We start from the raw sequence: 14499 nt of genomic DNA, 5'->3' as shown, positions 1-14499 counted from the left end.
AACCACAGCCTCTGCCATTTCCATATAGCTTGTAAACTCCCCCACAAGGCAAATGCTAACTGCTTTCCATTGTCTCCTCTTGCTGCTGTGGGGACCATCAACACCAGGTTACAAACAAGAATACTGAAACTCAGAAGGAATCGAATTGCCCTGGCTTCTGTGTTCCACCAGCCCCAGCCCTGCAAAAACAGCCAAGTGGGAATGCACAGCCACTCCTTTCTTATTACATCTCAGCCCTATTCCTTTGATGCTCTGTGCAGAGAACAGACCCATTTCTTCACTCTCCCTTGGGCCAGCCTGATGTGAACTAGAGATAAGTTCTCCACACACACACACACAGTCGTACTGCCAATTAAAAAAAAAATCTTTTTTTAAGGCTTTGTTTGCCAGGGAGGTGCAAAGTGTGTCCCAGCAGCTCCAGCTCAGCCTATAATACTCGCGTTCAACAGTTCGGCCGCCAGCGAAAGTCTGCTTTTTTCTTTAGCTCCAGCACTGTGCACTCCTCCTCGTCAATTTCAGGCGTGCCTCCAGTCTTAACTCGGTGGTCTCCAGGCTATTCTTTGAATAGGTAAGATTTCTCAGTCAATAAAGTCAAGGCAGTTTTCTTCTCCAGTTACCCCTCTCCAAAACAAAAAAAAAAAAAAAAAAAAAAAAAAAAAGTGAGGTGGGGCCTAGGACGGGGGAGAGGCCGCGATTGCTAGTCGCTGGGGTCCACATTTTGTATTTCGCTGACAGCCCAGGGCCGCTGCAAAGCCCGCGGCGCAGCCAATGGGCAGCGGTGATTTATGGAGCTGACTAATGCTGGCTGAATGCGGCCTGTCAGAGCAGTGTGAATGGCTTCCCTTCCCCGCACAAGCCCCGGCTTTGTGTTGCTAAGCGATTAGAGCAGATGTAATGAGATTTTGCCCAATCCCCGCTTTGCCCTTTCCTAGCTTCGGCAAAATTGTGTGTGTTTTTGTGAATTTTTAGAGTTTGCCTTCGCATTGTGGCAAACAACGGCTAACTTTGCCTCGAGTTTAACGAGACTGGATATTTCCCATTCAGAAGTGAGTAAAAGAACACCTGTCTTCACGAGGAGAAGGGGGGAAAAATCCCCTTTGTGGGTGCTGAAACATTATCCTAATGTTATATTCATAGCCATAAATGACTTGCTACACTTTCTTTGCATACCTTATCTGGAAACTTGCAAAGGAGCTAAATTAAAAGAAAAAGAAATTGGGGGGGGGGAATCCCAGCTCTGGTCCTCCAAATGAGAAGATAAAAATAAAAGCAGGCATCACAAAGGCATTACTTCCCTCAAGTAAGCTCTAAATTGGCCCACTGCTGGCAGAAAGTCCGATTATTTATGGCGATGAGGAATTTACTGATTTTTTTTCCCCTTAATTACGCTCATCTCTTTGAAAAGGACTGAAGCTTCAATGTGCATTCTATAGAGGGTCATTTACCAAAATGACATCAGACGCTGTGGCGTGCTCCGTGCATCGCGGCTTTAAAAAATGATTATTCTGTGCACTAAATGGTATAGATGTACCAACACAGACTAGATTTTTAACTCTGGAAGACATGCTGGCTCTCCGTTCTTTGTTGGGTTTTGTAAGATGCATTTTGCGCTAGGCTTTCCGCTTGGCTGGAGACACGCAAACTGAATCTGCAAGTAATGCAGGCAGCGAGCGAGGAGCCAACGAGAGAGGGGGTAGGATTCTGATCACGTCCTTGCTAACTGACAAGAAGCAAGCCAGCCAAAAACCCACCAATTTCTTTTTGAATCTTGGTAATTGGGTACTTTTACACGCAGCTCACGCTATTCGGATAGAGTCACAAACGTAGATAGGCCAGTGTCTCAAAGCGACCACACATTTCTAAGGCTTTTATTCATTTAAATCTAACTCCTTCTGCAAAGAATTCATATCATAGGTGCTCCTTACTTAAAATCAATATGGGAAGTGTGTGGAGTGGGGAAAAGGAACAGAAAATGTGTGCCTAGAAGTGAAGGAAGAACACACCCACCACTGGGAGCACAGCAAAGACTGCCTCCCCCCCACCCCTGCCCTGCACAAGCTCCAGTACCAGCAGCTTTACGCCCACCCCTAATATCCATTATCTCATCCAGCTTTTCCATGGTTTCACAATGAGAAACTCTCCAAATGGGGCTAAGGGTTAGAAAGTGAAGGTGAGGATCCTCTCCTTCCAGTTCATTTTTCTAGGAGATTTTTTAAATATACAATCATTTCATCAAAAGACATTGCAGTCATTACTCACCACCTGTTCTCTCGGTGTGTATGTGTGTGTGTGTGTGTGTGTGTGTGTGTGCACGCTTGCGCGTTTGCAGCATAAAAGTGGAAGAAAGTTGTCTTTACTTACCTATCTTTTCCCTCTACGTTTGTCATAGAGTCACCTTGGGTAGGACTGGTTATAGCACTTATCTTTGTCAATTCTGCCACTTAGCATGCTGTATACCACCCTCTTCTCCCCCACCCACTCCTCCCCTTTGGCATTTCGAAAATAACTTGTGCAGGGACCGTGGAGTCAAGGAAGACGTGGAGGAGGCTGATTATTTTCATTTGTAAAAAAAGAAAAAAGTTTTATTACGAAACTAGTTTGTATAAAACAGGGTTATACACGTTTCTTGTAAGTCTGTAATAAAACAGTAAGGAAAAAAAAAAGGCAGTGATAGAAATTTCCCAAAAGGCAACCTATCAAAACCAACTGGCTGCCACTTTACGTTTGGACAGTAGCTGCATAAACTTTGTTCTTCTTGAACAGTATTTAATAACATCATTAATACATTAACAAAGTTTCTATAAAGTAAGACACATTGGTGCTGAAGTACATCTGGTGGCCTCTTGATCTCACCTGTGAGGAGAGTTCTTTACAAAACCACGTGGGGAAAATGGAAGTTGTAAGGTGAACTACACATCTAAGATAGGCAGAGGTAATAGCATTACATGTTAAAGTATCAAGATATACACATTTTAAACCATTTGTACAAAACTCTATAAATTTTTTCTCTCTTTCTCTCTTATGTACAAAAATATCTTAATATATCCCCAAACTGGTTAGGATAGATACAAATAGATTTTTCTTATAATAAAAAAATTCACAAAAGATTGGAAGCATTCTATGATGAAAATGGTAGAAAAGATGGTGTGAGGAAATGGGGTTTGGGGAGGGGAGCCCCCCCCCCCCCCGGGGAGGATCTGGGTTTCGAAGGACTGAGTATAGCATAATTTCACTGCAGACAAATGTCCACAGCATACTGGGATGGGGATAATGAGAAGAAAGACACCAACCCATTTCTACAGGGCTTAGAACTGCACTTTCAGAGAGGGCGGGGAGGTGAGGGCACCCTAGCAAGTGCTTTCAGTTCTGCCTGTTACTGGTGGGTGGGAGTTTTCTCTAGGGCTGTGCTGCTCCCTTCCGCCAGGAGCCCACTGCTTTTGCACGCAAGCTGCATTCTGCACTTTGACTCAGGTCCTAGTCACCCTTCATATCTCCGTAAAGAATTGGGAGTGCAAAGATAGAGTTCTGAGCGCATCCCTGTTTCGAGAGAGCCTTGCTTCTCAGGCATGCGCTGCTTAGTTGGTCTTGCGGTTGGTTGCCTGAATTTATTTTTTTCTTTCCTTCTTCTCTTCTTTTTTCTTTTTTTTTCCTCCCTTCCAACATCGCTGACAAGAAAGCACTAAAGATGTAGGTTGTGCGGTGACCCTATAACTTGAGAAGAAGGGGAGAGGTTAGTATGAACTTGGAGGCTGGCAGTGGAGGAAAGTGGAGGTTTGAGGGAGGATCTGTCAGGTGCAACACCTCTTTTGACAGGTCCTAGTACTCGGTTCTCCATCGTTCGCAAAACGCCCCCCCCCCCCGTTATCCCCCCTCCAGCCACTCTTAGAGGCCAATACTGAAACTAACAAACCAGGGTTTGAAACCGACAAACTTTAAATTAATTTACAAATTCTTTAAATCAACCCCCTCCCCCCCATCTCCGTGGAGACAGTCCCCCTCCTACAGACACTAAGACGGAGGAAAAAGAATGAAGGTAAGAATATCACACCGTTCACTCCCAAATGCAACCTACCTGCTTCCAAAGTCCACTCGCACCGGGGCCAGGACAAGGCCGAGCCCCTCAGAACCAGTTGGTGAAGTCGAGCAGCTCTTGCTCCTCGGGGCTGAGTGGGTCGTAAGAGCCCTCGTCGGACGAGTAGGAGGAGACCGGCGAGCCGGCCATGGAGTTCATGTCGTTGGAGTAGTTGGGGGAGATGGTGGGCGACAGGACGCCAGCCTGGAAGGCGGCGCTCACCGCATCGTGTTCGTCCAGCAGCTGCTGTAGCGCGCGGATGTACTCGACCGCGGAGCGCAGCGTCTCCACCTTGCTCATCTTCTTGTTGGCCGCGCCGTTGGGGACGTGCTCCCGGAGCGTGGCAAAGCCCAGGTTGACCAGTTTGACGCGGTTGCGCTCGCGCTCGTTGCGGCGCGCCACGGCGGCCGGCTGCTGCTGCGGCAGGCTGTAGCCGAAGCCGCTGAAGTTGAGCCGGCGTTTGCAGCGCATCAGTTCGGGCGAGGACGAGCGCTGTCGCTTGACTTGCTTGGACGCTGACTTGTGACCGCCCCCTGAGGGCTGGCCGTCGGCCGCCGGGCTCAGCTGCGGCGCCTGCTGCTGCTGCTGCTGCTGCTGCTGTTGCTGCTGCTGCTGTTGCTGCTGCTGCTGCTGTGCGCTCTGCGCCGCCGCCGCCGCTGCCGCCGCCGCCGCCGCCGCGGCCGTGGCAAAGAAGCAGGCTGCGGGCGGCAGGAAGGGCTGCTGCGGCTGCGGCTGCGGCTGCGGCTGCTGGCCGACGCTGCCGCTCTCCATCTTGGCAGAGCTCTCCATGCGCAGCGGCCGCCAAAGAGTCGCCGAAGGGGAGCAAGCGGGGACGCGAGGTGCGGGCGCGCGAGGGGACACAGACAGGACTTGGGTGCACGAACAGAGAGGGAAAGAAGGGGATAGATGAAGAGGCAGCCCGGAGGGAAATTAAAAAAACAAAACAACAACAAAAAAAACCCAAACAAAATCCCAGGGAGACTTCTTTGGGTGGGAGCAGCGAAGGTGCAAACGCTTTTCCTCCTCCCTCCACTCCTCCTCCTCCTCCCTCCCCTCCTCCCTTCGCGGGTTGGCTTCAGGAGCCTCGCGTGGCGCTCGCGTGTGAGCCTGCCGCTCGCGCCTTCTTGTTTTTTTTTTGTTGTTGTTTTTTTTGTTTTGTTTTGTTTTGTTTTAAAGGCAGAAGGAGCAAAAGTCAGTGGTGAGCACGCTCTGCTGAGTCTCCCGTTCCTCGCCCCCTAGGGCTGCGCTCGCTTGCGCCGGGGTCTCGGTCTCTCCAGCCGTGGCTCAGGCTGTTTTTGTTTTGTTTTGTTTTTTTAAATTTTGTTAACTCCCTTTCTTTCTTATTTCCTTCTTGCCCTCGCCCTCCCTGGCCGGTGCCCTGTCGGTGCGCCTTCCACGTTCCCTGGCCAGAAGTGAGAGAGTGCTGGGCGGCCGGAGTGCGGCCGCCTTTTCAATGGGACACCCAGCCCCACGCGCAGCGCTGGCCCCGCCTCGCCCCCCACTCCCCGCTGCTGTAGCGAGCGGCTGCAGCCCCCACTCCCCCCTCCTCCTCCCTCCTCCTCCCACCCACTCCCTAAACTCTCCCTCCTCCTCTCCCCTCCCCCCGCCCGGTCCCTGCGCCGGCTCCTTGCAAACTCTCCATTCAGCCGGGTTTGTTGTTGCAGTGCGTGCGCCTGGCGCGTGCCGGACTCCCGGCTGAATAAACAGGCGGCGCGCTTAGGGCGGGCTGCAGCCGGGGGTGGCTCTAGAAAGGGGGGGCCGGCGTGTCTGGACGGGCAAATGGCCCTGGGAATTGGGGGTGTATGGGTGGAAAGGTTTGGGGTGAAGTGCCTCGGGATTCTCCTGAGAACTTGGAGCAAAGCTCAGGGAAGGCTTTGAGCAGAAAAAGTGCCACGAGGCGGTGTGCGGGTCGACGAGACTGGGGCTCCATTTTTCCTGCTTTCTTCTACCTACTGTCATTCTCTTGGGGGGGGGGGTCTTCGCCTTTCTTGGGAGCTGAAGCAAATTTGGGATCGAAGGTTAGAAAGATGGGGAGAACTCCGTGGGAATTATTGGACTGCGAAAGTAAATAAAAGTACCGTTAAGGCTGGGTTCTAGTCCCAAAGCATCCTCTCGCTAGCTCTGTGGCCCTTGGTGAGTGGAATCCGCTCCGAGCCTCAGTTTCCTCGTCTGTAGCAACAGAAGTTTGGATTGGATGGTCTCTAATGTCCCATCCAGGTATAAAAACTAGGATATGCTCCTCACAACTGAACAACTGTGGAGGGGGCCGATAAAGACGGGAGGTGATCTCCTTGAGGGTTGGTTGGGATCAGAACTATACGTAGGTGTTTGGTCGCGATGCCCCCCAGGATGACCTCAGTGGCTTTATCCCAGAGGATGATTTCCGGACCGGCTGGGGGATGCATAAAGAGCGGGGCGCTCTGGGGTTTCCCAAAGTGGGTCTGAGAAAAGAGTTGGGGGTGGAGGTTGAGGGGCCAGAGGAGTTTCTCTGGTCGTTGGGCACCGCCGCAGTTACCTCGGCTGCCTTGGCGCAGCCTCCATCCCGCCCCAGGCGTGTGCCCGGCCGGCCGGTGGCAGGCGACTGGGAGCGGAGCCCGGCGGGGCCGCGTGCTGGCGCCGCGAGGGAGGGGGAGTCGCTTGCAGCCGTCGCTCGGCCGCTGGGACTGCGCCCACCCAGGCGCCCTTCCTGGGCCTCGGCCCTGGCGCTCTCCGGCCGGAGCCGGGTCCAGCTTCGGGGCGCCTTGGGAAGCGGCCCTTTGGAGAATGCGGACCCAGCCGCCGCTCCCATCTCTGCACCGCTCTGCTGGAGGCGGGGGAAGGAGGCTGGGGGCACGTCTCAGGTCGCGTCGTAGACAGAAGAAGAGGGAATCGTCCGGCTGATTTGTGCAGTAGAAATAGACAGTTTTGATCGGAGACCTGCAAGCAGGGACGATTGTGGAGAATTACCCAAACAATTGCTTCTCATTGGACTTCCCTTTGGGGAGATGGGTCTTTCTAAAGGATCTATGGGGGTGACCCAAAGAGCCACCTTTGGTTTGTGTGCCTAGCTTCCAGGGTTGCCAGAACAGTAGCGGTGGCGGTGATGGGCAGTGAGGACGAATGGCTCCGAGATGAAGCACCTGTCTTCTCTGCCTCAGTTTCCTCTTTGAAAACGTGTGGGTTTGGGAAGCACGGGACCTAACCGTGCCAACAGAGACCAGTTCTGTAACCCTCTTTCCCCACCCAGCCTCCTTCCTCACAGTAACCTGTGGCTTGTCGACCCCACAGGACTGATGGACTCGGTGGCATATACACTTCTGTCCTCTCCCCTCACCCCCAACCCCCGCCCCCCACCCCGGGAAAGGAGTTGAGAGGACTCCAAGATAACTTTTGTCTTCATTTCTGGGAAGTATAGGAGGCTGTGAGGCCTAAAACAGCCACATCACCAATTTGGTACCCGAAGAAGCCCCTGGTAGACCACCTGACGAAATAGCGGTTATTTAGGCGTGTCTCCCCACCCACACGCCTCGGCGGTGAGCCCCGGGTGCAGGCCGCTAGGAGGCGTCCACGAAAAGCCGCCTGTGCCCCATCCACTCCTCTTGAGCAAAATGAGCGGAGTCGCCAACACGGACCCATCGAAGTGCGTTTTCTTTCGCAGGCTGATTCAAGCGCTCTTCCAATTCAGACTCTATCACTCCTCATTTGACAAAGCCTGTGGTCCTGGCTCTAGCACTGTTTCTGCGTTTTAACCTAGAACAAGCTCCTCTTTCTCTGCGGCCCTCAGTTTCTCCATCAGTGCAAGAGCGGCGACCACCAGCCCATTTCCAGTGGTGTGTCTAGGGGTGCGGAAAAGTTGCCAATAGCCCGAGCGCGTCCTCGGTTTCTTTTTCGGGTGCGGACTTCACTCGTGCGCGGAGATCCTAATTGTCAGAGACTTCAAGGCCACAGCCTAAGCCCAACCCCCAGCCCCCCCCCCCACTCCATCACATGGGCTCCCGAATACTCCGACTAGTGAAGCCATGCATTGTAGTGGGTCCTGCGTGTTGGCCTCCGCCCAGGAGAAAAGACAGCGGGCGCTGGGATCCTTCCGGCCAAAGCCACCGGAAAGTTTGTCCCTTTTCTCCCCGCTCCAGCCCAGAGCCAGCTCCCATTCTCAACCCGCCCCACTCCCGCATCCTCAGCCTGAGTCTTTACCGGCTTTGCAAAATCTCCAAAAACCCAGGCGTTCCCTTCTGCCTACTTGAGTGATCGCAAAGCAGGCTCCTCCTGCCACCCACCCTTCCCAGCCGGGCAGTGTCCTCTCCATCTTCTCCGACCGCAAGGTTGAGTGGGCTAGCTTCCCTTTCGAGGGGCTTGGCCTCTGTCTTTGGGGATTGTGCACCAAGAGTTTGCCACGGAAATTGCCCTTCTGGTTGTTTCATCAGTTTGAAACAAACACTGAGGCTTAAAAGGCCATTGGAATCCTGCTTCTGACCCTGTGACCTAGATTAGGACCCACCCCTGCACACACACACACACATACACACACACACACCCCTGAGAGAACTGCCATATACTCTCTGAGGCCCAGGGAACCTAGACTTTGCACTGGCAGATAGAACAAATGGATTTGATTTGGTATCCAGGCTCTATTGCTTAACAGCTATGACTTTGAGCAAATAGCCTCTGTTCTAGTCCTCATAGCTAGGACTTGATATAGTCCTCACCTGCCCCATGCTCGGAGTTATGGTACCTACTTCCAAGAGTTGTGAGGTTTCAACCAGATGTATGTGGAGCGCTCTGGGCCAGGGGTAAATAGGAAGGGATTAATGAGAATAGCCTTTCTAAAACTATGAGGAAGTCACTGCTCACACAGCCCATCCAGGAAAGGGATTGTGGGAGGATGCTTCCTGGTACCACGCTGTGATAATCGCTGTAGCCATTGTCCAGCCATCGGATCTTCATCACCACCCTGTCCCACTGTCCCAGCATCTGGAAATGGGTAATTCCTGTCATTTTAGAGGAATGGGGTGATGCTCAAAAATCAAGGTGGCACTGAACCCAACATTTTAACATAAAACAGAAGCAAGTGAGGTCAGATACGGACAAGCTTCACGACTTGCGCATGTAGGGGCTTTAGCAGAACCACCGGCCCTGACCTCTAGCTTTCTGTGGCTCTCTTGGCAACCAGGGGGCCTGCCTCTGAGCAAGTCCCCTGGGCTTTACTTGACTAGGACACTCAAAATGCCATTTATCTAGATGCGGAGGGAGAAGAAAACTCACAAAAGGAGTGTTTAATACCTTCATCCATAAATGAGTAGTGACACTTTCTTTGCTCATCTGTCAAGGCTGTCAGGAGAATTAAATCTGATGTTTGTGAATTCACTTTGTAAATCCCTCCACACATATCAGGGATTGCCATTCTTGTAATGGGGTGGCAGGACATTGACCGCCTTTGGTGTGTATTACCCAGAATATAGACATCCCAGAAAAATGGGAAGGTTTCTCTTTCTCCTGCAAAACAATGAAAGCCGTTCTGTTCTAGCATTGCAGGCCCCTCTTCTATGTTAGGGAATCCTGGAACTGGACCATACTTTAGTTTAATCCTGGTCTGCCTTCAGCACTGGTATCTACATGGGGAGCCGGCTTTCCTGGTGATACAGGAGGATCTGCTGCCCTGGAGACCTGAGGCCCTGGTACCCCAAGTCTGTTACCGTAATTTCCACTCACAGTTAAAGGCCAGACCAGTGCTACCTTTGCTCACACACTCTCCTCAAGCTCCAGAATTGTGCACCTTCTCTCCATGGAAAGGAGATATGCCTTATGTCTTTTAAAAGGTTCCATCCATCCTTTTTGTTTGGGGGGAAGGGAGTTAACATTAAAAGTAAAACTAGATTTTCCATTGAACAGATCACTTAACAAAATTACATTTAAGTACAAAGATGAACACAGGCCTTGATTCTTGATTTGGAGACAATATTTTTAGCATAAACCTCAATTTCAGTGAGTGCTGAGTCCCAGAAGTCACAGATGCTTCAGGAAAAGTGGGTATACAGAGTGTTCATGGCCTGTACTCGACGCTGTCCTATCCAGGAAAAATGAAAAGTTTATTAGTGCTTAATCTGTTGTCTCCAAGCTCACCCTTCCCAAGGTAACTTCAGAAACTGTTGCTGCCCAGCCCCGAGTTAGGTCTGACCGGCCTGGGATGGCCTGGGGAAGCGGGGTGGGGGGGGGGGGGGTGTGAGGCAGAATAGCATGAACCACAGATTTGGCTTGGCTTCTTGGTCACAGCAGCCAGGCCTGCACCTGCATTAAGGAATCCAGGCTTCAAACAAATCTATTTGCTTTTTCAATACGCCTTAAAAAGGAGAAAAAGAAAAGCTGGAAAAAAAACAAAACAATAAAAGCACAAACTATTATTTTATTGTGGCTTTTTGGTTAGGGAGGGGGGGTTTCGGGCAGGGTGAGGGAGTAATTTGCAGCCACTCTCACAAGTCCTTTTGAAGTTCTCCAAATAGGAGAACTAACGCTGCTAAGTCTTTATTTTTTCTAAAGCCCCATTTACATTATGATTAAATACCTTCCTGGGATAAGCATAAAGAAAGTCGTTAATCTATATAGCTCTCCAAAGAATCAATACATTCTAAACTTTTGTAGGATTTGTTACACTCTATTTTGTTACAGTAGGCCAGCTCCTCTCCGTCTAGGCACATGGCTCTCTGTCCCTCCCCCCCACCCCACCTCCTCCAAGAATGAAAATAAAGTAAAGGTCTTTCACGGTAAACAAAACCAGCTGATTCTTCACAGAGACCCCATGAATAGCTGCAGAAGAAAAAAAAAAAACTTACAATAAATGGTGCATTTTTTTCTCTGCTGGGTATAGTATTCAAGGATCAGGGCAGTATTCAAACAGAGGTCCATTTTTTGCTCAGCAAGAGAGTTTAGAAAAGAAGCGTGGGGTCCATTCAGAGCTTTCCCCCCTTCACAATCGCTGGGTTCTATGAAACCTATATTCCATGCCTTGTCGGAGTGTTTCTGGGGACCAATTATTGCTTTGTTGCACGGCTTCTTTGCTGAATCTTTGAGCAGCAAGAAAAAGAGCTCTCGAGTCTACCCTTATTTTGACCATTTCAGTCATTACTCAGTGTAATAATTAATATGACAACTGGACGCTTGAGTTTGTATAGAAACACCTCAGCTACAGGAGCGAGCGTGCAGTGGGTGGTAACGAGCCGCACATCAGCCAGGGAAGCCACACACACAAAAAAAGGAATGAATGGCCAAAGAGAAAGAGAAGGAATAAAGATAAAATAGTTGGCACAACGCAGAGGAACATAAAACAGACTCGAATGGAGGGCGGGAGGGGGAAGGGGGGACAATTAGAAGGGGAAAGGGGGGGACACCCTACCGAGGTTAACTTATTTTGAAACTGTTTTCTGAATAGAGCTCTGGACATGAGTGGCCGGCTTGCAGCCGGGCGCCTTTCCCCCCAATTTACCAACTCTCTCGGAACGCGGCGGGGGTAGCGGTGGGGGAGAGGGGGAAGAGGGCTCCCCCAACCTTCGGGTTCTCCCCAGGGTCCTTCTGGGCGGTGCACCCAACATACCACCCAACCCAAGCTCCAGCTCCTTGTTCTTTTGCAAAAATCCTGTTTCCTTCCCACCAACTTCGGTCTTTAGATTTGCTAATTCAGAGGACCGGGCGCAAGTATAGACTCGAGAGGTGAGGGCTGCACCACGTCACTGGGATGGATGCGGGGGGGGGGGGCTTTCAGGTAGGCCCCAATAATTCTGCCGCGTTGCCCTGAGGAACAGCTCCCCGCGGGGCTCCTAGCAAGGAGGATCTCACCCTGGTAGCTTAGAGTCGCACTGGGCGCTGCGCCCCAGCGGCGCGCAGTGTCCGCCTCTGCGGGTCCCCGCAAGGGCGCCCCGGGGTTGCGACCTGCTCCGTGACGGCATAATAAATAATTAGAGGGTTTAAGCGCGTTCGCCACAGCTCATGCTAATGAGCCAGATAAGGGCTCACGCTAACCCGAAGTGACAGTTTGCATATAAGGAGGGAAGAAAAAAAAAAAAAAAAGCCTTGCTATTTTTTTCCCAACTTGATCGCTCCTTCTCAAATTCATACGGCCTCCACTCCCATCCCCCCCTTCCTCTCGGTTGCCTCTCCTCCTATCCCTCCCCCCCTCCCCCCCCACCTCCCACAACACCTTCTCCACCCTCTTTTGGCCTTTCCTCTGTCTTTCGCCCTGCCCGGCCGCGAGGAGGCGTCACCTAGTCCCTGGGTGCCGGCATCTGACACGCGGGGAAAGTTCGTTCCCAGCACGTCCTGGCCAGAATCAGCCCCAAGAGGAAATGGTCCTTGTGCCTGTCTTCACACAGTGTGCACCGCATCAAGGCTCCCGTGCTCCAGGAAAGGCTTTAAAGCTCAGGGTGAGGGGCCTCTCAGAGCTCTGGAGGGGGTGGGGGATGAGCGCCCTTGGGTGCTCTCTGCTCTCAACAGGGTGACACGAGCTACGGGCTGGGGCGAAGGACGCAGGCGCCCAGGGTTCCGGAGCTCCTGAAGCTTTCCTGCCGCTCTCCGAAAGCAGGGGCAGTTTGCCGAAGTGACTGAGGTCAGTCGTGTGTCCCCATTGTGTGGCCACGTGTCCTGTGTCCATCATCACCTCCCAAAGTCCAAGCTCAGCCCGACTCCTTGCGGCGCGGCCCGGGAATGCGCTGGCCTATAAATCAGCCAGGCGGCTGTGAGCCGTCTCCACCTCGGTGCAGACCTGGCCGTCTGCCCCAAGGGCCAAGGGCGTTTGCTCACTTGAGGTGAGGAAGGAGGCCACCGCCAGGGTCCCGGAGTCTATTTGGGAAACTGAGCCCCCAGGTGGGCCAGTTAACTCTTTCCTTTCCCCCCAACACTTTTCCCTATGCCCAGTATTGCAGGGTCTTTTGGGGGGGAGGAGGAGGGAGAGGAAGAGGGTGATTTCTGACACATGGATGTTTATTGACAGGGAACCTTAGAGAAACAGCAACAGAAACGAAATGAAATGAGTTAATATTTGTAACATTCTGAGAACAGTGCTTGGCACAGAGTGAACACTATATGCATTTGCTAAATAAGTGTGAGCATACTGAGTATATAACAGGAGGAATATGCTATTCATCTAAGGTGTTAGAAAATGCCACTTTGATCCCAAAGTGATCAGGGTCGATATGCTCATTGATGCATCAACTAACTATAGAACATAGTTAGAGGTAACGAAGACAAAGCATTGTCTTCACTAAGCTTGTAGTTTAGCAGGCAGAAAAGGAGGTGTGTAAGAAAAGGAGGTCTATTAAAAAGTCAAGGTGGGACAACAATGGCGAGCCCTCTGACTCAAGTTCCATTAGTCTAGACTCTCACCCTCCCTCATCCGCCAGCCTACCCCCATTGGGTAAATACACAATCTAGTTAGGAAGGGGAGATTCTTCTTGGAATCCTAAAGTCAAACAGCTTCTCTTCCCCAACCAAATGGTCATCCCTAGCTTCTCCCATATGGCAAGTCATGAGCAGACACTGGTGAACTGCAGACATGCATACCCGTAGTGTTAAGGACAGTGCAAAAGCAAGCCACTTGAATTCAAAGAGATAGACTCCAGGTTCTGGAACTTTCTAGCGCTGTGTCCTCAGGCAAATTGCTCACCTTCTTCCTAGACTGGTTTTCATCTACAAAATGAGGGACTGAGTAAGATACCTCCCCTCTGGCTCTGACTATATAGACAATACAGACATCACCACGTGACCCTTTCGTGGTCATGGCTCGCTTCTTTGAGCAGACAAACATCTTTTCCAGTTTTTTATGGAAAGAACCTTCAGGGGGCAAATGATCTCATCCACAACCTCATGATGTAGACCAGTACCTACTGATACCAGTACCTGCCAGACCAGTACCTGCTGGCTCCTGGGGAAAGGGAAAGACGTGGGTGGGCCATTGCTCATCAGGAATCTGGTGTAAAGGGAAGTAACTCACCTTATCACTAACAGCTTTTCTTAGGAAACAGGATTCTTCTTTATAGGCCTGAGCAGTTTTTGATCAGGGATTTGGGGACCAGGAAAACTCACAGTCCTCCACTGCGGGTTGTGTGAGTCGCTCGCCACCTGCCGGTTGTTTCTAAATCTGCAGGGAGTACTGCGTGAAAAACCTTGGCAATTCGATTCATTCTATTGATTCTACTCTGTACAATTGACTTCCACCATAGAGTTCTGTGCGGCTTGTATCGGGTCCCCACAATACCCACATTAGAAACACACGAGGGGCGCCTGGGTGGCTCAGTAGGTTAAGCGTCCCACTCTTGATTTCCGCTCAGGTCATGATCTCACCGTTTGTGAGTTCGAGCCCTGAAATGGGCTCTGTGCTGACATTGCAGAATCTGCTTGGGATCCTCTCTCTCTATATATGTGTTCCTCCCCCACTTGTGCTCTCTCTCTCTCTCTTTCTGTCT

The 14499-nt window shown here is 51.2% G+C and overlaps 1 protein-coding gene across 1 annotated transcript; it reads right to left on the bottom strand.

The window, feature by feature from the left end:
• Window positions 1-2604: 2604 nt before the first annotated feature.
• ASCL1 (achaete-scute family bHLH transcription factor 1) lies at window positions 2605-5094 on the bottom strand. Its single transcript, XM_049626191.1, has 2 exons — window positions 4073-5094; window positions 2605-3711 (listed from the first exon to the last, which is right to left on the bottom strand). The coding sequence occupies exon 1, from the start codon at window positions 4859-4861 to the stop codon at window positions 4121-4123; it is 741 nt and encodes a 246-aa protein (XP_049482148.1). The 5' UTR covers window positions 4862-5094; the 3' UTR covers window positions 2605-3711; window positions 4073-4120.
• Window positions 5095-14499: the final 9405 nt, after the last annotated feature.

This window comes from Panthera uncia, chromosome B4 (assembly GCF_023721935.1).
Source record: "Panthera uncia isolate 11264 chromosome B4, Puncia_PCG_1.0, whole genome shotgun sequence".
Lineage (NCBI taxonomy): Eukaryota > Metazoa > Chordata > Mammalia > Carnivora > Felidae > Panthera > Panthera uncia.
Note: the sequence above shows the minus strand (reverse complement) of the source record. Positions and strands in the feature narration are given on the sequence as shown.